The sequence below is a fragment of the Hypomesus nipponensis genome, chromosome 1 (genome assembly GCF_054491055.1).
Source record: "Hypomesus nipponensis isolate SF chromosome 1, ASM5449105v1, whole genome shotgun sequence".
Taxonomy (NCBI): Eukaryota; Metazoa; Chordata; class Actinopteri; order Osmeriformes; family Osmeridae; genus Hypomesus; species Hypomesus nipponensis.
Window position 1 is genome coordinate 54,292 of NC_140361.1, and position 21,510 is coordinate 75,801.

At 43.9% G+C, this 21,510-nt stretch overlaps 1 protein-coding gene across 4 annotated transcripts; it reads right to left on the bottom strand.

The window, feature by feature from the left end:
* Positions 1 to 100: 100 nt before the first annotated feature.
* Positions 101 to 15,651, bottom strand: sh3rf2 (SH3 domain containing ring finger 2). Of its 4 annotated transcripts, none has more exons than XM_084700925.1 (11): positions 15,559 to 15,651; positions 13,614 to 13,791; positions 9,802 to 10,158; positions 8,492 to 8,587; positions 7,579 to 7,620; positions 4,155 to 4,282; positions 3,747 to 3,917; positions 3,261 to 3,532; positions 1,290 to 1,543; positions 891 to 1,141; positions 101 to 793 (listed from the first exon to the last, which is right to left on the bottom strand). In XM_084700925.1, exons 2-11 carry the CDS (start codon positions 13,767 to 13,769, stop codon positions 613 to 615), a joined length of 1,908 nt encoding a protein of 635 aa, XP_084557051.1. In that variant the 5' UTR covers positions 13,770 to 13,791; positions 15,559 to 15,651; the 3' UTR covers positions 101 to 612. The 4 variants fall into 4 exon arrangements, with proteins under 4 accessions (XP_084557051.1, XP_084557046.1, XP_084556637.1 ...); XM_084700920.1 differs by having other exon boundaries at positions 7,237 to 7,620; XM_084700511.1 differs by having other exon boundaries at positions 891 to 1,111; positions 7,174 to 7,620.
* Positions 15,652 to 21,510: the final 5,859 nt, after the last annotated feature.

Below are 21,510 nucleotides of genomic sequence, written 5' to 3' on the forward strand. Positions count from 1 at the left end.
AGCGCCAATACATATTATCACTGTGTGTGTGTATAAAAAAAAAAAGGTAAAGGTAAGGCTTTTTTGCACACTTGAAGTCTAGAAAAGTGAGACACATACATTGTTGATGGAAGCATTTTTTATTACCATATCTTTTTACAAAGGCACCGACTACAGTGTGCAATAATATAGGTCAACACATAAAACACTCTTAAAGTCAGAGGTGAGTTTGTGCAGATGTTTGAAGTATATGCAACTAACACACTTCTGGCCACAGACAAATACACAAAATACATTTTAGAACTTTATCTTAACCACAGTATTAAACGTTTCTAGGGAAAAATATATTTTGTGCAGGTTGGCCATTTGTTGGGTAAATCTCTTGGAAGACATGCAAACACGCATACACATAGGATTTACATCCACACACACACATCCACACAATACATCATCCACACCCACACACGCTTGCTTTGGCTTTGGCAGGCCGGTCATCTCATCTTCAACACATTCAACAGCAAAATGACACATTACACAGCACATTTTTATGAATAATATACATGTACAGCCATAACCTCCTTTAAAAGACAAAAGACCATCAGTCAGCTCCCCCATAACCCTGCAGACCACCAGTCAGCTCAGCCTCTCTAGGAAGTGGAGCACGCTGCTGTGGAAGAGGCCTGTCTGGGCACTGCTCTCCTGGGTCACCAGAACCCGCCCGTCAGGCCGGTGTGGATGGACCAGCACCAGCTCTCCCTTGGTCAGACTCAACTCTGAGTCTGTGTGGGCCCGGTAGGAGGATGTCAGCCTGTGCCTGGAGGAGGGGAGGGGTGTAAGTGTATTAGTCTATACTTATGCTTGATGTTGCTGGCGTTTTGCTTCATGGATGAATCAATGTATACACACTCTACCTGCTGGGACTGGCCTGTGTTGGTGATGGTGCTGACAGTGAGGTTGATGAGGGTGAGTATGAGGAAGGTTTCTGAGTAGAGGTTAGGTTGTCTGTAGAGGCCGTCCTGAGCACCCTGTCATCTCTGAGGAGGATGCCGGGGCCGTCGCGGCCCAGTGTGAGGGAGGGAGCCCACACCTCGCCCTGCCAGCTCTCCTCACCAGCCACAGACCCTGGCTCATCCTGGGTAACAAACCTCACAGATTTGGTGGCCTGAAAAAACAGATTATAAATATTCCATCTAAACTGACATCCATAAACATCCGTCTTGCATGGATCTATGGAGGTAAGGGGTAGGGTAAAGGCTTGGGTAAAGAGTAAGGGGTACGGTAAAGGCTTGGGTAAGGTGGTGTTTGCATACCTTGTCTGTGTGGTTCCTGCCTGCCTCTGGCCTCACCAGGATGGACTGAGGAATGCTGGAGGCCTTTCTGCCCAACAACTCTCTGTCCTTCACAACGCTGGCAGCAGAGGGCGCTATGGGCTCAGACGTCCTCCCCAGCATCCATGCGGGCTGGGGCAGCAGGCTGTGGTTCTTCCTGGGCAGAGCAGGGGAGTAGCCGTGTGGCTGGAGGCCCCAGCTGGAGGAGGTGTAATGGCTTCCTCTCTGAACTGAGCCTGGGGACAACAGGGGTCAGGGACTCACACAGCAGCCATTCTCATCATCTGCAGTGTTTTTGTGGTGTCTCTCCTGACTTCCTTCGACCTGACGCTGCTGAACACACCAGCGACCCACCGGGTAGGCAAACAGCTCGATCTCATCCTGACACATAACTGTATCACTGACTTAACCTCTGTAACCCCATTACACATCTCTGATCAACTCTTTATCCAGTTCTCTGTCTCTCTCCCCCCAACTCCTCCTTTCTCCCCACCCCTACTAACTTTCTAACTTTCCGTCGCAACCTCCGCTCCCTATCCACCTGCCATTTCTCCTCCATTGTAACATCCTCCCTCCCTCCCATTGACAAGTTCATGTCCCACCCCACTGACACTACCGCCAATACCCTGTTATCCATATTAACTGCATCACTTGACACTCTCTGTCCCGTCAACCAGGCCTGCACGATCTTCTCCCTCCTGCCTGTGGCTCACGGATGATATTCATGAAGAACGGTCCACCCTTCGGGCAGTTGAGGAGATGGTGCAAGTCCAAAGATGGTCTGGACCCTGAGTTTCACTCCCTCCTTAAATCCTTCTCTGCTCACATAATTGGTGCTAAAACCCACTACTTCCTGAACAAAATTAACTCTGCCTCAAACCCTCACAAACTTTTCTCTACCTTCTCCACCCTTCTTAAACCACCTCTTCCGCGCCCCCCCCCCCTCCTCCCTGACAGCAGATGAATTCTCCTCATTCTCCAAAACCCTGGTACTGACCTTCCGAGCGGTGAACGGGACTGCACCCGACTACATCAAGTCTCTCCTCCAGCCTTACACCCCCACCCGCCACCTACGATCTTCTCCTGACAACCCTCTGGTGGTCCCACCACTCAAGAGCACCCGCTCCCAACCCAAGCTCTTCTCCTGTCTGGCCCCCCAATGGTGGAATCACCTCCCCACCTCCATCAGAGATGCTGACTGTCTCTCCACCTTCAAGAAAAGACTAAAGACTGGAATACGGCAGTACAGTACTGGGGAATTATTTGCTGGACCTGATGTCAGTTTCCTCCAGGCAAACAATGACTTATTGAGGGACTTGTTTCTCTTGTTGGTTAGTTGTAACTGATTTAACTTCTTTTACTCGCTTTGAATAATATTATTGTTGCTTGCTTTCCTACAGGTACACTCTTGCACTTTTGAGATTCATGTTGTTTAATTGTAACTTGTGCTCTTGTGTTTCTTCCCATTGGCACTTATTTGCTTTTCACAATGTATGCTTCATGTTTTGGCTACCCACAATGTTTTTGGGGCTATCACATTGTTCATGATCATTGACCTATGCACTTTTGTAAAGCTCTCTCTTGGAAGTCCCTTTGGATAGAAGCATCTTCTAAATTAATAAATGTAAATGTAAATGTTTTTAGTAGGATGCCCCTTTTTGATGATGTAAAGATCAACTTACAATTGACGAACATCAATCTATGTAGCAATACATTTAGATACAACACTAATTACATAGGAACTGCATTACGGTTCAGCAGTGCAAGTTATTGTAAGTATTGTATTGTAAGCTATTGCACATTGAAATGTGGTATGAGGGAGGTTAGGGTCAATCTGCTTGACTAGAAAAGTAAATTACACCTGTAAACTTCAGGTCTATCAAGACAGCCTGAATATACATGTTTACAAAGCACTATATTTGAGCACTATGAACGTTAGGTCCCTTCTCTCACCTCTATGTAATGAATGGAAGGCTCGTCTGACTTTGTCCCATCCTTGGGACCCCCCGTTCTGGGACATTCTCCCTGCGCCTGTTGATGACAACACAGGCTGCCCCCCCCCACTGCCAGACGGGGCCTGTCCTGCTGAGAATGAGGTTCCTTCTGAATCAACTCTGTTGAGAGCGACGACCACCGCTGGGCCTTTGGAACCCGACGTTCTTTTTCCAGGCACTGTTCCGGAGGCCACAGAAGCAACTTTTGATTCTAGAAGCCTGGCTGAAGTTCTATAGCAGGAGAATCAGATACAAAGAGGTTATTTGCGGACCAACATAACATGGTACAGTGTGTAGAGGTAAACTTCTTGAAAGTGAACAGTTCTCTTATTGGTTCCTCCTCCAATCACAGTAGCCAGCTACATCACAGTCCTGATTAAAATTCCATTCATTCTTCACATCCAGCTAAGTTCTCTCAAAGTTATCTAGGGTCCCGCCCTCTTACCTGAGCACTGGGGTAACATAGTTGCCGGGCAGAATGCCCACTTTACCCGTCCTAAGTGACAGGCCGCGGAGCCAACCCTCCTTGAAACTGCCGTACACGCCCACCATCTCCCCCCTCCTCAGCTCCAGCTCCTCTGAACGCCGGGGCTTGTAGGAGTACAGAGCAGCACACCTGGGGCAACAAGAACACCATCACTAGGCAAAAAGAACATCATCACTAGGCAACAAGAACACCATCATTAGGCAACAAGAACACCATCACAAGGCAACAAGAACACCATCAATACTGCTGGGACAACAGCCCTTGCCCACCAGTCATTACTGCTGGGACTACAGCCCTTACCCGTAAGTCATTACTGTTCCCTCTCTCTCTTTCTGGGAGTATAGCTACCTGCTAGTCGTTACTCACACACTGATGGAGAGCTGCTGGGTGGAAGATGGCAGTTTGGTGTCGGCTGGAGAAGAGGAGGAAGAGGTCTGGGGGTTGATCAGAGCCATAGTGATAGTGGGAGGAGTCTCGTTCATCTTCCTCTCACCCTGACACAGAGAACCAGAGAAGACAGACATAAATAAGAGAGAGAGATAGAGAAGACAGACAGAGAATAGAGATAGAGGAGGATAGAGATGTGGAGGAGAAGAAGAGAGACAGATGAGGAGGAGAATGGAAGAGGGAAAGACAGAGGAAGAAACCATAAAGGAAAAGAAAGTATGAGATATTGAGGATATTCTGTAAACAGACATGCATTCAAGCAAGTATAAACACCTGATGTAGCCTCGGTAACCATCTCAGCACATTAGATTGTCTGCTGACATCTACAGCTACATCTACAGCTATATCAGTAAATTCATTTACTATAACTTAGTAAATATTATAAATATATAAGACATAATACAAACAAAGCCTCTTCCTCCCTCCCACTCTGAGACGTAAAAAACAATGATGAACAAATCAGGGATTAATAGTATCTGACTCTAGGCTCCAATATCTTTACTCTTTTTGGGGACAGGCTCTCTCGTCCCCTAGCACAACAGTGAGTCAACCATGACGCTGCTTCCTCTCTCTCTCTCTCTCCCTCACTCTTTCCCTCTCTTGCTCTCTCCCTCTCTCTCTCTTTCCCGCTCTCACTATTTTTCTTCCTCTACCTCCCTCCATATCACTTTCTTTACCCCCAATATCTCTCTCTTTTCTTCTCACTTCAGTCTGTCCCCTCTGCACCATTAAGGATGCTGTTAATTTCAGTCACTACACAGGGAATTACAGATTTCTTCTCTATGACTTAAAACAACCACACGTAGCTATGGAAGTGGCGTCCTTCCAAGGCTTGTTTCAAGGACAACAACTGTTATTGTAATTATGCTCATTTCCATCATTATCCAGATGTGAACTCATTTGCATCTTGGTGAGAATTAGCAGCACGTTCCTGTGGAGGTCAGGGGAAATCAGCCTCGAGGGGCTCCCATTTAGACAAAGCATTCACATAAAGCTGCTCTTCAGACTCATGGCTAAGATGCCGTTATTACGTGTGCTGAGTGAAAAGAAGCGCTGTGAGACTAAGTTAGCCTGAGGACCGGCTGCCTGCCTGTCAAGATACTGGGTAATGGACAGGCTGCCTGCCTGTCAAGATACTGGGTAATGGACAGGCTGCCTGCCTGTCAAGATACTGGGTAATGGACAGGCTGCCTGCCTGTCAAGATACTGGGTAATGGACAGGCTGCCTGCATGTCAAGATACTGGGTAATGGACAGGCTGCCTGCCTGTCAAGATACTGGGTAATGGACAGGCTGCCTGCCTGTCAAGATACTGGGTAATGGACAGGCTGCCTGCCTGTCAAGATACTGGGTAATGGACAGGCTGCCTGCCTGTCAAGATACTGGGTAATGGACAGGCTGCCTGCCTGTCAAGATACTGGGTAATGGACAGGCTGCCTGCCTGTCAAGATACTGGGTAATGGACAGGCTGCCTGCCTGTCAAGATACTGGGTAATGGACAGGCTGCCTGCCTGTCAAGATACTGGGTAATGGACAGGCTGCCTGCCTGTCAAGATACTGGGTAATGGACAGGCTGCCTGCCTGTCAAGATACTGGGTAATGGACAGGCTGCCTGCCTGTCAAGATACTGGGTAATGGACAGGCTGCCTGCCTGTCAAGATACTGGGTAATGGTACTTCATTATTCTACCTTCTGTCAATGGCAGATACTTTAGATACATGTTCATGTTGTTTAATTGTAACTTGTTAAACTACATGCTCTTATGGATCTTCCCTTTGGCACTTATTTTATTTATTCATTTATTTTTCACAATGTATGCTTCATGTTTGGCTACCCGCAATGTTTTGGGATATCTCGGTTATGATCAGAGACCTATGCACTTTTGTAAAGCTCTCTCTTGGAAGTCGCTTCGGATAAAAGTGTCTGCTAAATGAATGAATGTAAATGTAGATGCTTTACAGTATGTCTCTTTCAAAGCTTTTCATATAGAGCAACTGACAACCTATTTGAAGTGAGTGAGGTGTTCTAAGAGATGAAAAAAAAAGAGACAGATCTAGAAACTAAAGGCCTGGCGGTCATCATTGCCAGTTTCTAGTGCCATGCAGTATTCATGCCATATGAAAGACAGGAGAGTAACAGAAAATAGAAGGAGAGAGGGAGATGGATATACAGTTACCAGCCTACTGATGTACTAGAATAACTCATTGTTTCTCTGTATTTCCTACTTGTAGTCTCTCCCGACTCGCCCTCTTACTCCTTTCTCTCTCCACTCCACTTGTCTCCTACACTCCAATTCACTCGTCCATTTACACCATTCCTCATCTCCTCCTCTCTTTCTCTCCACTCCTCCTCTCCTCCAGTCCCTCTCTACTCCACTCGACTCCTCTCCTCCATCTCTACACCACTCCTCATCTTCTTCTCCACTCCTCTCCTCCATCATGACACCATTCTTCATCTCTCCCTTTCTCCTCCACGCCTCCTCTCCTCACCACTCCTCATCTCATCCACTCCTCCTGGTTCACTGGAGTCAGTAGGCATTTAGAAAGCCCACTCTAAACTGAGGCAGGGCCTAATTTTGCTATTTTCATCCAAAAAAGAGTCTTACCTTCTCAGTAAAGAGAAATAGGTAGGAGATCTGAACCAGAGGAGAGGAGGGGTTTGTTATGTAACTAACCCTGCTGCCTAGTGAGTCATCATCATAAGCATGTAAGAAGGATAGAAAGAGACTGAGCTGGAGAAGTAAGCATCCTCTTTCCTCACACTTCTACTTCCACTAGACAGTGTTTCACTGTCTAGTGTGATCCTCCTGCAGTGTTATCCTCCTCTGCCTATTATTAGAGGAATCAAAAAGCATGAAGACTCTCAACAACTGCAGGACAACAAGCTTAAGTAGAATAAGTATCTCCCAAAGAAAGACATCCCATAAACACTTGACATACCCTGTTTGTTTCTTCCCAGCACACACACACACACACACACACACACACACACTGTGACCTCACGTGTGACCGGTATCTGTGTGTGTGTTGAGAGCAGTGCTTGACACGCTGTAAGAAGGTCCCAGAGTGCTGAACCGTGCTGGTCAAGTTGTGGGGGGGGTCCCGGGGCTGTAGGGGCCTGGGGAGGCCGGGGGGGCGGCCTTGGGGGGGGCGCTTCAGCGTGATGTAGTGGGGGGGTGGTGCCTGGGGGGCCTGGGCTGGAAGGTCATGGATGTTGGGGATCTTGGCAGGACCCTGGGGTGCCCCTACGACTGCTGTCCAGTTGGACACATCAGCAGTGTTCCGGTCAAGCTTGGTCCCATTACCGCTTCCTAGTTGAGGGGGATAATCTGACGAGTCACTCACTTTGTTCCTTCCCTTGAGAAGCTTGGCAGCCGCAGAGTTTGGCTTGAAGAGAATGGAAACAGTTAGTGTCTGACATAGATAAACAAGAGAGATTACAAGAAAAACTGAAAACTCAGAACACAGAGAAAACAGAAATATATCCCCCAGTCAGAAACTCTCAGTCAATTCCACATCTTACAAAAAATAACTGATCATAAAATAAATCATAAAATAAATCCCTCCTTTTCTCTACTGACTTCTCCCTGTCTCTCTACTGCCTCTACTCCTGCCTTCTCCCACTGTCTCTACAGCTATGCGTCTTCTAAATATCGTCCTCACTAACCTCCCTTAGGCCTTACACTGGTTGGTTAGGCAGACAGTCAAGCAGACAGACAGTCAGGCAGTCAGGCAGACACACAGTGGTGACTAGTGCTGTGCAGGGAGGTGGTAAGACAGACAGGCAGGCAAGCAGAAAGGCATAACACTCTCACTCTGTGATGGATGTGTTGTTATGCCATTCAAGCAGAGAAAGCATTTCTTTGACTTCATACGTGGTTGCACGAGAGCAAAGGATAGGAGAAGAGGGGAATGGAGAGAAGAGAAGAGAAGAAAGGAGAATAACGAAGATAGGTTGTTTCATCATTTCTTTAACTCTAAAACAGTGATGCACTTGTCTGTGTGTGTGTGTGTGTGTGTGTATGTGTGTAAACTGCAATTTCAGAGAAAACCAAGTAATCGGTTGGCTACACAGACAAGGGGGACCTAAGGACTGACATCTCTTGATGCATCAAAGAGTAGAATCAAGCAGCTGCTTCAGAGTTGAGGACTTCACGGTCCACTCATCAACAAGCATTGGAGAAAGGGCAGATATGAAACCTGACATGCTTGGTAGAGAAAGAAAGGTAGACAAAAAGGAAAAGGAAAGACCACTGACCTCTGTAAATTGAAGAGGAAAAATCCCAACTTTGTCCCCGAGCTTCCCTTCAATCCAGTCGTCATCTACTCTCCTGATGACTGCGAAGAGGTCTCCCTTAGAGAGGAGAGGCAGAGTCAGGGGAAGGGGAGGAGAGAGAGGGGAGGGAATAGGGTGGTGTGTTAAATAACTGAGCAAGCAAGTGAGGCAGTGTCCATGTGTGTGAGAGGAGAGAGATGGAGGGAATGGGGTTGAAAGAGAGAGTAAGAGAGAGTGAGGGAGAGTGAGAGAGAGAGAGAGAGTGAGTGAGAAGGAAAAAGAGGGAGAAGGGTAGAGAGAGGGAGAGAGAGATTAGAGCAGGCCAAGGCCTCTTTTAGGATGACCAGCCTTTCTTAACCCATCTGACTATCTGCTTAAAAAAAAACAGCCCAGATACAGTATGCTTTAATGGAGAGTGTGTGCTTCAAGGTTCTTATATAACGGTCTCTCTGAAACAGTGTTAGGAGAGCAGTCTCCAATGGAGCTGTCCAGCGCATGCCTCTGGCTCTGCTTCTTGCTGTCTCTGAGCTTTTTCAAAACTCCATGAATAGAAAGCAAGGAAAAGCAATCTAGAAATAGTATGGTTGAAGAGCTGGCAGTGATTTAGAAACCTGCATTTCAACTAGTAATGAGCAAACAGGATGAGTTCAACATGAGGGTGCTGGGATTTGTCATACAGACATTAACAGTAGTGAACTATGCCTGGTAGCTGAGATGTGGTTATACCGTGTCTGATACAACTGTTCCTTAAGTCTGACCATTGAAATGCAGTTTGATGCGCTTCTGATTTTTGGTTTTCTGCTATACTTTTGACATGCAGTCTTTGTATGTTGCTTTGCATAAATGCTAAAGGATGTAAATGTTCAATGTACTGTCATATTAGTAGCTTGCCAGGTGAGGTGTTTCACAGCACACACACAGCACTACTCAGACAGAGAGTGTGGGTGTGTGAGCCATAGGAGTCCTAGCAGCCACTAAGCTCTTGGCAAAAAAACCCTACTTATACTTTAATTACAGCCTGCAATGCCAACACTAACCCTGACACTAACCCAACACAGGGATGAATCATGCAGACATGCCTTCCCTTAAAGACCAGAAACCTAACCAAGTTCTTAAGTATACAGGTTCCCTGTATAACTGAAGAACACATGCACACCCTTTCCTCTCTCTCTCCCTACATTTAGTCATTTAGCATACGCTCTTATCCAGAGTGACTTACAGTAAGTACAGGGACCCTACTTCTCTGTCTCCCTGCATTCTGTCTCCCTGCCTCACTCAGGTTCCAGACTAACCTTGAGGAAGGGGAGGCAGTCCTTGCAGTCCTCCAGACCCAGCTGCTTGGGGTCAAAGTTGTACCGGGCCTTGCAGAGGGCCATCTGAGGCTGTGGCTGGAGTTCTAGTTGTTGTTGATGATGATGATAATATTGTAGTTGGTGGTGATGTTGTCGTTGAGGCTGGTGCTGATATTGCTGCTTGAGGACCTGTAGACTGCTCACAGTGTTGGAAGGAGCCAGCTCAGAGCTGCTTAGATTTATCATGATTATGTCACCATAGAGCATGTCTTCCTCCACCTTCTGTCCCAGACCGATGATGTCACCAGGAGCCCCCTCAGGCTCCCCTGAGAGGCTGAGGGCCTCTCTGGATACACCCTACACACACAGATCAAGCACACACAGATCGAACACACACAGATCAAGCACACACAGATCGAACACACACAGATCGAACACACACAGATCAAGCACACACAGATCGAACACACACAGATCAAGCACACACAGATCGAACACACACAGATCAAACACACACAGATCAAGCACACACAGATCGAACACACACAGATCAAACACACACAGATCAAACACACACAGATCAAACACACACAGATCAAACACACACAGATCAAGCACACACAGATCGAACACACACAGATCAAGCACACACAGATTGAACACACACAGATCAAACACACACAGATCAAACACACACAGATCAAACACACACAGATCAAACACACACAGATCAAACACACACAGATCAAACACACACAGATCAAACACGCACAGATCAAACACACACAGATCAAACACACACAGATCAAGCACTCAAACATCTTGCACACACACAAGACTGGACAGTGTTTATGGGTTTTGGCTGCTCTATTTGTGCCATTTTATTGGGCAAAGAGTTTGACATAGAAGTCTATATTTTTGGGCATATTACTGAAGCAATACAATGCAGTACAATGATGCTTGTGTTTCATGAGGTGACCCATATCCAGGTGTATTAGAAGGATGTTGCTTTTCTAATAAACCTGCCAATACAAATGCTTCTCCCTGCAGGGCAACATGAGGCTCGCAGTCTGACCCAGTTCAGCACGGCCCTAATGGCACCAGCCACTCTGGAGAAGATAGTTTCATAGTTTTAAGAACTATAGTTTTTAGGGAAAATTTGACATTTGTTTACCCTTTTAAAACATTTTATGCAAATCATTAGGGCTGTCCCCACTCAGTCGACGAGTCGTTTTTCTGGTCGATATGCTCTTGGTCGACTAAGATTTTTTTAGTCGAGCCGCCGTATGGCAGTGTGAGATCTGATTCCCGCTTGTGTCACCATTGCTGAATTAAAGACATTTTCAAGTGAAATTGTAGATTATATTATTTAAGACAAATAAAGCAACTCAAAAAATATATATTTGAAAGAAAATGTATTCTTGTTTTCCCTTTCGTTAATCTGTGCTTTGTTTGGTTGCTTTTTGCACACGGCACGAGCACAAATGGCTGCCAAACTACAAACTCTGCCATAGCCTACTTGTCGGTGTTATTAGGCAAAATGGCAAAGAAATCTGTGGTATGGCAGCATTTCATTTACAGTACATTTACATTTACAAAGTACCGGGTGACTCAAAAAACATTGAATGCAAACTCTGCCAACGGTTTATTTTTCATAGTTCGACATTGAATATGGTGTGGCCTACCACCTGAAAACCATACTTCGCTCATGCTAACACACGCTGGGTTGAAAATTGAAAGCTGTGAGCAGCTTTTGAATTGGGTCGCTGATTGAATGCAGTAGGCTAACTCAGTGGTTCTCAACCTTTTTCCGTGATGTACCCCTTGTGAAATATTTTTTCAGACAAATACCCCCTAACCAGCGCAGAGCATTTTTGATTGAAAAAAAAGATGTAGGCCATAATACACAGCGCTATGCCATTGTAACGAATGTGTTCAGGGCATGAACAGGCACAACTCATGGGTGGGTTTTTATCATTATTTGCTCCTGCAGAAGACAATGAAACAACATTTTATTTTCTCTCTCTTTGCACTTCAGCTTCCCTCAAGCAATACAAAATGTAGTGTTCATTCAACATTACATCACATATTCAATGCACACTACTAGCCAAGATCTATTCAAATTTGACCAGAAAACTTTTAGCAAATTAATGTTAACATCACGAAAAATTATATCCAGAGGAGATAACAGTGCCACCGAGAGCAGGGGTTCTCAAACATTTCAGCCCACAACCCCTAATATAATGGTGCCAGTGACTTGCGACCCCCCCCATCCACGGAGGTGCTTTACGTATAAGTGGGAGTAAAAACAGTCCCTAGACTTTGATCCAGACCTACCCACCAGAACCAGCCTCCGTATACGCCACCACAGCTGCCCTGCCCTGCTAATGCATGCACATTCTGAGTTAGATGTGATGTTAGTTCAGAAGATCAATGGTTAATGCGAGCATGCGTAGCGCGCAATCAAATGTTTTTGCCTTTATTTGACCGCAACATATTTTTTTCTTTGAGTAAAATAAACAAAGCCGTTTTTCAATTGGTAAAATTTTGGGCGTAGCAACTACGGTTGCCACCTCCAATGTGGTCAAATAGGGAACACCTTGGCTGTGGCCAATGTCGGGGGGGAAATATTTAAGCGGGGGTCTGTCCCCCACGTGCTTTTTATGCATCAACTTAAATTCCTCTGCCACTCTAAACATAAAATTAATGCAGAGCTGCATCTATTATATTAAAGATGGCCTAAATTGAAAAGTTATTTTCCTTACATTTATGTGCCTTCAAATGTTTGATCTTGACTACATTTACATTTAGTCATTTAGCAGACGCTCTTATCCAGAGCAACTTACAGTAAGTACAGGGACATTCCCCCCCGAGTAAGTAGGGTGAAGTGCTTTGCCTAAGGACACAACGTCAATTTGCACGGCCTGGAATCGAACCAACGACCTTCTGATTAATAGCCCAACGCCCTAACTGCTCAGCCATCTGACCCCCAGTTTAGTTATGACTAAACATAACTAAACTGGCATATGTGCAATTTGAAGAGTTTTCTTTCACAATCCTTTACAGAATCCTATATTGGACGTCTACTGTTGAACAAAATATGAATCACAGTAAAGTAATTTTTAGATTTTTTGTGGGGGCTTAAAGGATTAAAACATATTGTGTCTAGATCCTGGACATATATGTTTGGTCTGTCAAAATTAACTAATTTAGTTTGGAAGAAGCAAGAAACCATTGATAAACTCAGAAATAGCAAATGACCTGGGAGACCACTAAAGACCACTATGATGGATGTTTAATTTATTTGTGAAATTAAATTAACAATACAATTAGTTGTGAAGGTAAATGCAGTAAGTTGAGAATATTTTTGGCTGTCAAGCTGATCAGAACAACTGTTAAAAGAGCAGGGCTCCTTTGAGAGATTGAGGCAGGAACTTGATTATTAAAATGCCAAGTAATTACAATCATCATAGACCGTGCTACATGTGGGATTATCTTATTTTGATTATCAGAATGACAGGCAGTCACTGTCTCTATACGTCATTGTTACTATATCTCGTAAACTCTTGGTTTTATTATATTATTTCTTGTGTAGGAGCATGTGAAAACGTAACGTAAGCATTAGAGTAGGTTTAACACGAAAATACGGGTGTAAATTTTAAAATAAAGTAAACTTTTTTTAAATAACTATGAAATTGATTCATTTTTGCCTAGATACATTAGAAAATAGCAATACATTCATTTTCCAAAATGTTTATATGAGCTTGCCCATCTCTAAACTGTGACCACATCAGTCTCTAAGCTGTGCTTACCTTGCCTCCTTGCCTCTCTCTGTGCTGAGTGGGCCTGCTTTCCTGCCCCAGAGAGGGCTCCATGTACTGGGAAGCCTCTCTGGTCCTGCCATCCTGCCCCCGGAGGGCCAACTCCTCCATCTTTGAAGAGGGCTGTCTGCTCTGATGGAGCCTCATGCATCAGGCAACAGTGGTCATACTGGGAAAAAAGTGACAAAATTACATTAGGGACGAGGTGCAGGCATACGGAGGTACGTTTTCTGCGGAGTTCATAGCTGCATTGGCAGAAATCCCAGGGGGGGATGCGGGGGATACGACCCAACAATCCTAGGAAAAATAAAATGTGTCCTCCCAAATATACAACGTAGGTAATGTATTACATCAATACTTTTGGTGTCCCCCTTCAAAATTGCCCTTCAGAAAATGTCATGCAATTGTCCCTTGCATGACAGGTACGGTAATCTCACAACAAACTTTGGATAAAACTTGAGAGCCTTGTAAATGTATCAACAGTGCAGTGTTATATCCAGAGATGGCCAAAGTACACACATTCTTTACTCAAGTATAAGTACAGATACTCATGTTTAAAAAGACTGGTAAAAGTTGAAAAGTACTGACTACACTTTTTCCCTCTATTCTCAGTCATGTAGACATCGCTAACTCCCTCTGTCTCATCCAAAACGTTTTTTCACACACAACACAATATTTTTACCTTCACACACAGTGAAAGGAGAAGAAGAGAGGAGAGGAGAACAGAGAAGAGCCTAAAGTAGCCTAGAGTAGTTTAAAGCCGAGCACGAGTAGAGAAGAGTAGAGTCCTCATCAATGAAACAGAAGTTTGGGGGAAATCTTTTGAAAAACCTTTCAAAACTTTTTTTTTAAAGGTAAAAAATGATGTTTTCAAACTTTTGATACACACAGTGAAAGGAAGAGAGTGGACAGGAGAACAGAGAAGCCTAAAACAGAGCGGAGTAAAGCAGAGCAGAGCACAATAGAGTACAGTTAGTGTCATTCTCATCAAGTACTCATCAATGATGCATACATTCTTTCAACCTTGCCAAACAAAAAAACAATTTTTTTTTCACAAAGTTTTTTTCCAAAATATTTTGTTAACCTTTCGAAACTGTATTTTTTGAGCAGAGTACAATAGAGTACAGTAGAGTCCTCATCAAGTACTCATCAATGATTACCAACATTTTTTGGAAAATCTTTTTCTTGTTGCCTTCTGCTTGCTCCATGGTAGCTTAGTAGACTATATTACGTTTGTTGTGCGTTATAGCCAGGAAATGAAAAACCATCAAATACAGATTAAAACCAGTAACCAAGTAACGAGCCTGGCTTGAAAATGTAAGAGGCATTAACTACAGATATTTGTGTAAAAAGTGAAAGTAAATATGTTGTCAGACAAATTAATTGCAAGTGAAGTACTGATACCTGAAAAATCTACTTCAGTACAGTAACAAAGTAGGGTATTAAACTATTTGTATTCTACTTCGTTATTTCCAAAGTCTGGTAGAATCTTAATATTACATAGCACTGCGCAGGTCTTTCATAAAACATATTGCTATTACAGCGACTGACAATCAGAAATGACACCGAAAGGTGTGCTGGTGTCGTGTCACTGTCATTCGGCATTCGCTGTTATCAGGAAGTGTCGAGTTCTCCTAGTATGGCAATACACCTGTAGCTTCGGCTCAGGCTACTTATCCAACACTGACAGTATCGAATACAGGCTTTTATTACTCTTTTTTATTTGTTAATTAATAGTGTAGGCATCAATAAACAAGTTGATTTTGCCTCAATTGGTCGCACAATACGATGCACGCGCTTTCAAGAAGCTGACGCAGTTGAATCCCCGCAAGTTTATACGTCAACAAAAACACCGAACTCCGTATCGAGAATATTTTGTTCATAAGTTACAGGGACACTGATATACTATGACCAACTGAAACAGGAGCCTACGTACCTAAAGCCTATATTTGGAGGAGACCTTCTTCAGTGGCTCTGTCCAAAATAAAAGGTTGCCAGTTTAGAACTCGTGCACTTGTACCTGTATTGGTGGTGGCGTTCTGATGACATCACGACTTGTACAGTTTGCAGAACTGGAAATATGAGTGAAGAACACATTGTGAGTGAAAGTGTAGTGCATTAATTCCTTGCAAATTTGTACTTTTTGAACATGCAATGATGAGAATGTAAAGAGAAGGCATTTAACAGCCATGACTGCATTGTTACTGAGGTGAAAATCACGAATGTGTGATCTCATAAAAAGTGCATAGGTCAATGATCATAAACGAGATAGCCCCCCAAAACATTGCAGGAAGCCAAAACATGAGCATACATTGTGATAAGCAACCAAGTGCCAATGGGAAGAAACATAAGGGCAAGTAGTTTAACAAGTTAAAAATTAAACAACATGCATTCCTCTTGCATGACTTTGTGCTTTCAAAATATTTCACACCGCTTCAGTTCACATTCCCAAGACTAAAAATGTTACATCTTAATTATTATTTAAGTAGCAATTTGGTGTTTATTACAGGTTTTCATTAAATGATAGAAATTACATCTACTGTTAAATAGTAACAAATAGATTCTAATGAAATTTTACAGAACCTCTTGCAGTGATTAGGAGTGTTAGGTTGAACAAGGACTACTACACTGTCTGTATTGGAGCACAATCATTGTATTAGTTGAAACTTGGTATTATGGTGGCTAAATAATGTTAAAGGCTGTCAGGGGAAGCTGCTGTCTCCTGATGTCATGCGCGTGTCATCGTCTCCCCCTGCTGGCGGCTTCTCTCAGCTCACCGCTCATACGCATGCGCGCGCGCACACACACCTAGGAATGAATCTTCTGGCATGCCTGATGCATCCCTGGCAATATCCAGACATCCAGCATTCATTGCGTCTAGGAAGGACATTTGATCATGTGGATGGTGGTCATACAGTAAACCTTCCGCCTCCATGAGGAAAATAATTATTCTATGGGGTTGAGGAATGGAGAGTAAGGTGGGAGGAAAAGTGGCACCATTCTGGTTAGGGTTAGGGTTAGGGCTGCAAACCACTCGGTGACTGCACGGGAGTGGTTAAATGCCACATTGTCCTATACAAATGTTTGCTGATTTCTTCTCTCTGCATCCCTTTCCTCAGCTAGCACAACCCTTGCGTAGAGATCATTTTATAGCATTTAATTTTTGGATTCAAAATATATTTAATTACAATATTACTGTAGAAATGTAGCAAATTTCTGTCTTATTCAGTTTTGTATGATGTTATTGTTTTGAACTGATGTTGACAGTTTTTCCAACTGCTTAGATACAAAAATGTCAAATAACACAGTTAGTGAAATCTGACACTCAAGGAGCAAAACAGCAGCCCAGACCTGCACAACTATAAGCACATTCTCATCCTCACATTATTTGCAAAATACTACACACAGTGTTTGGCAAATCACACTTTAAACACACTTTTCTACATTAGACATCAGAAATGTAAGATTATGTCACTTCATTGGCTTTTTTAGACATTGCCTTGTAAAATGCCACACATGTGAACAAATGGACCAAACACGTGCATCAGATGTAGAAGCACTTAAGTGCTAAACTGTAAACATACCTATCAGGTGTAAGCACTATAAAAAGGCAACAGGTCAGTGTACCTGTCCTCATCAAAAATGGAAGGCAATGTTGCAGGAAGAGGAAGAGGGAGAGTGAGGATGAGAGGCTGTGGAAGAAGAGTGGTAGGGAGAGGTAGACCTGGAGGCCGTGGAAGAATAAGGCCAAATATACAGTATCTAATGAAATTCAAACAACATCGAACATTGGTTGACCATGCTGTGAACCATGGGGCAACATTGAGAGAGGCTGCACAGACAGTTCAGCCAAACCTCAGCAGACACACTGTCACAACAGTAATTTGGACATTTCAACAAGAGCACAGGTGAAAACTACTATTCTCTACTGTCTACAGTACAGTACAGTAAAATGTAGCTTCATGTAGCTACAGCTATATGCACTTCATCAGTACTTTTTGTGTACACATTCACTGCAGTCCATGATTGAAATACAGTAATGTTCTGTATTTCATTTGCTGTATTCTTTCTTTTGTCTCCACAAATGTATTTGCTGTGTTTACAGACTACTATGTAGCCTGCTACAGTATTTGATCTGAAATATGTTCAGATTTTCTGCACAAATTGCAACCTTTACATAGACAATGTGGAAAAATACAGTAAATATTTTCAGCAGTGTGCTGTACTGGTCTTGTGTGTTGTGTTTGGTCAACATATTCAGGTACTTGTACGTACTCCACTGGAACAATATCTCTGACCAAATCAAGCAGGTTATATCATTAGAAAAGAATAGTTAGTTCAAGTTCAAGTCTTTTATTTGTCAGGTACACAGAACAACACAAGGTCAGACTGGGCACTGAAATTCTTAAGACAAGACAACGCAAGCACCTGGCATAACATAACATATAAGTACACAGAACATAATTTACATCTATGCTGAGCTTAAATAAGTGAGTTAGTGTAAAACTGTTTAAAATTTTGCACTACAGTGTGTAGCTGGTTCAAACAGATTAGACACATCTGCGATGGTGACCCCTTCATCCTCTGCCAGGAACCTCGGGGTTACCACAAGTTCTCCCTCACGGCCCATATTGCTGCAGTCTCCCGGTCGTGTAGATTCACCCTCTACAACATCCGAAAGATCAGGAGATACCTGTCTGGGCATTCCACCCAGCTGCTAGTCTAAGCACTTGTCCTCTCCAAGTTGGAGTACTGCAACTCAGTGCTCGCCAGTCTCCCAGCATGCGTAACCCGCCCTCTCCAGAGGATTCAGAACGCAGCAGCCCGCCTGGTCTTTAACCTACCCAGACGCTCCCATGTTACCCCGCTGCCTCATCTCCCTTCACTGGCTACCCATCACAGCCATATCAGATTCAAGACCCTGGTACTGACCTTCCGAGCGGTGAACAGGACTGCACCCGACTACATCAAGTCTCTCTTGCAGCCTTACACCCCCACCAGCCACCTTCAGTCTTCTTCTGACAACCGTCTGGTGGTCCCACCTTTCAAGAGCGCCCGCTCTCAACCCAAGCTCTTCTCCTGTCTGGCCCCCCAATGGTGGAATACTCTCCCCATCTGCATCAAGTTCAAGTTCAAGTCTTTTATTTGTCAGGTACACAGAACAACACAAGGTCAGACTGGGCACTGAAATTCTTAAGACAAGACAACGCAAGCACCTGGCATAAGATAACATATAAGTACACAGAACATAATTTACATCTACGCTGAACTTATATAAGTGAAACTTCCTAAATATACAGATAGCAATAAATAATCGACTATACTAACCCTAATACTGAAACTTCATAATTACAGATACAATAAATAATACACTATACTAACCCTAAATGCACATAAAACCTATTCCAACCCTGTAACCTATTCTAACCTAAGTGGAGTACAGTACAATAGTGCAAAATTGCAGATCAGTGACTATGTCAATGACCATACAGGAGCCTGGTGGTGAGGTACTGTGAGGTACAGTAGTGCAATGTTACTGATAGTGCAACCAGTTGCTGAAAGTGACAGTGTATAAGTGACTAGTGTGCAGTAAATCAATGTCCATGTCAGTGTCCATTCAGAATTCTGATGGCCCTTGGGTAGAAACTGTTGTCCAGTCTCCATGTGCGCGACTGGATGGACCATCCGAGACACTGACTGTCTCCTCACCTTCAAGAAAAGGCTAAAGACGCACTTGTTCCGGGAGTACAACAGTAGGGTACTGTCCGAAAGATTTGTTGGATCAGATGTTAGTTTTTAGTGTTATGTTCTTATGTTTCTTCCCATTGGCACTTATTTCCTTTTCACAATGTATGCTTCATGTTTTGGCTAACCGCAATGTTTTGGGGGCTATCTCGTTGTTTATGATCATTGACTGATGCACCTTTTGTAAATCTCTCTCTTGAAAGTCCCTTTCGATAAAAGCGTCTGCTAAATTAATACATTTAAATGTAATAACTATTATCCTCCCTTAGGGTTAGGGTTAGACATCCTCCATTAGGGTTAGGGTTAGACATCCTCCGTTAGGGTTAGGGTTAAACATTCTCCATTCAGGCTGCTGAGCTCACACCAGCAGAGGTGCACTTTAACCTTGAGGTGACCTCGGTTGATTCTCCCCTTGCAGACGGCTGCATGGGTCACATTTTGAGGAACAGTCTGCTTTTACATAAGATCATTTATAGACATCTGGCTCTGTCGTCTCAAAGCATTTTCGAGTAAAGTAATCTGATCAGCTAAATCGTGGGGAGTCCGATTATGTAGACAAAATGAAAAGGAATAAACACATTAGTCCACAACTGGTATTTTAGAACCACAATAAACACTCAAGTGCATATTTTTTATGTTGAGGCTGTTGAGGCTCCTTTGCTCTGCGCTGCTCTCCCCTCCAGTAGTACTGCAGGCTGTAGGTTGAACATCCAGCAGTACTACAGGCTGTAGGAGGCTGTATGTTACACATCACTTGATGCCAAAAAGAAAGACCTCCTTCTAACCTATGTGGAGTCCAGAACTATGCTTTGCCATAAGAGCAGCAAAGATCAATATCATACCTTCTGTAAGTTCTGTCGCATTGACATTGACGTGAGTAGTAGGAGGAAAGGGGCTTTAAGCATGCCTACGATACGCAACTGCACAAGGATAATGCTTGGTCTGCCGCCCCCCCCCCCCGTCAACAACTTTTTGTTGTCCTTCTTTTTGACCCTTTGTCCTCCTTTTTGGGCCCAAGTGTCCTCCTTTTCAGGGTCATGCTTCTGGTCACCCTAGTAACTAGCCTGGTTAATTAGACTGTCCAAAGCTTCCTTAGACAGATATGAAGGATGGATATTGTGACATTTACTGGAGAGTCAGTCTCCTCCCAGCACCAGCAGAGAGTCAGTCTCCTCCTCCCAGCACCAGCAGAGAGTCAGTCTTCTCCTCCCAGCACCAGCAGAGAGTCAGTCTCCTCCCAGCACCAGCAGAGAGTCAGTCTCCTCCCAGCACCAGCAGAGTCAGTCTTCTCCTCCAAGCACCAGGATCAGCGGTCCAAGCTGCCTCACGGCCTGATCGTGGGTGACAACAATTACCAGATTCTTGCTCCCCACTCCTCTAACGAGCTTGATATGCAGATTTTCTGTGTACATGTGTTGTACCTGTGAGGTCAAAGGTCATGCAGCAAGAAACCCTCCGAGCAGAATATAGCACACAGTCCAGACAGTTAGGAGACTGTGAGGCAAATTATGGACAAAGGCCTTCCGGCCTGCCCTCTTCAGAAAACCTCCCTATCAGAGCTGCGACTTGTTCCCCAATCACCCTCCTCTGCGACCAGCCCACAGGGCCTTACATTACATTTATATTTAGTAAATGCACAGCTGTCAGAGTGAAGGAACAGCCTGTATTTACCAGACACAGTGCAAAGTTAATCTCGGCTAAAAAATAATATGGACGATGGAGAGGTGTGTGGTTGACACGGAGATCATCACTGTGGAGCATAGAAGGAGAATGTAACTTCTCTGTCGACCTCCATCTCCACAGTGGGCTGTCACTTAATGTTGAGAAAACGGCCTCCTTTAATTATTCCTCTGAGAAAAGGCTGTGTTGGAAAATGAGGAAAGAGCTAGATGAGTTATTAAGTACGTAGGATGAGTAAAGAACTAGAAGGGTTATTCAATAGAATTAGTAAAGATCTAGAAGGGTTATTCAGTAGAATGAGACTAGGTGATCATGAGGATCGGTGGATAGGTTAAGGTTTCCACATGTAAAATAGAAAACCAAGAATTTGATTCCAAATCTACTGAAACGCTGTTGGAACCATGCACTTCTTAATGACCATGTTAGATTGGATAAAAGTTTAATTAATAAAATACATATGTTA

Excerpts from the sequence above, each read along its gene's own strand:
- sh3rf2 (XM_084699803.1), bottom strand. The coding sequence starts at position 13,769 with ATGAGGCTCCATCAGAGCAGACAGCCCTCTTCAAAGATGGAGGAGTTG. Across the intron at positions 4,283-7,173 it reads GCTGGGAAGAAACAAACAGG|GGTGAGAGGAAGATGAACGA; the intron begins GTATGTCAAGTG and ends TCTCTGTGTCAG. Across the intron at positions 1,544-3,260 it reads CTTCCATTCATTACATAGAG|GCTCAGTTCAGAGAGGAAGC; the intron begins GTGAGAGAAGGG and ends TGTTGTCCCCAG.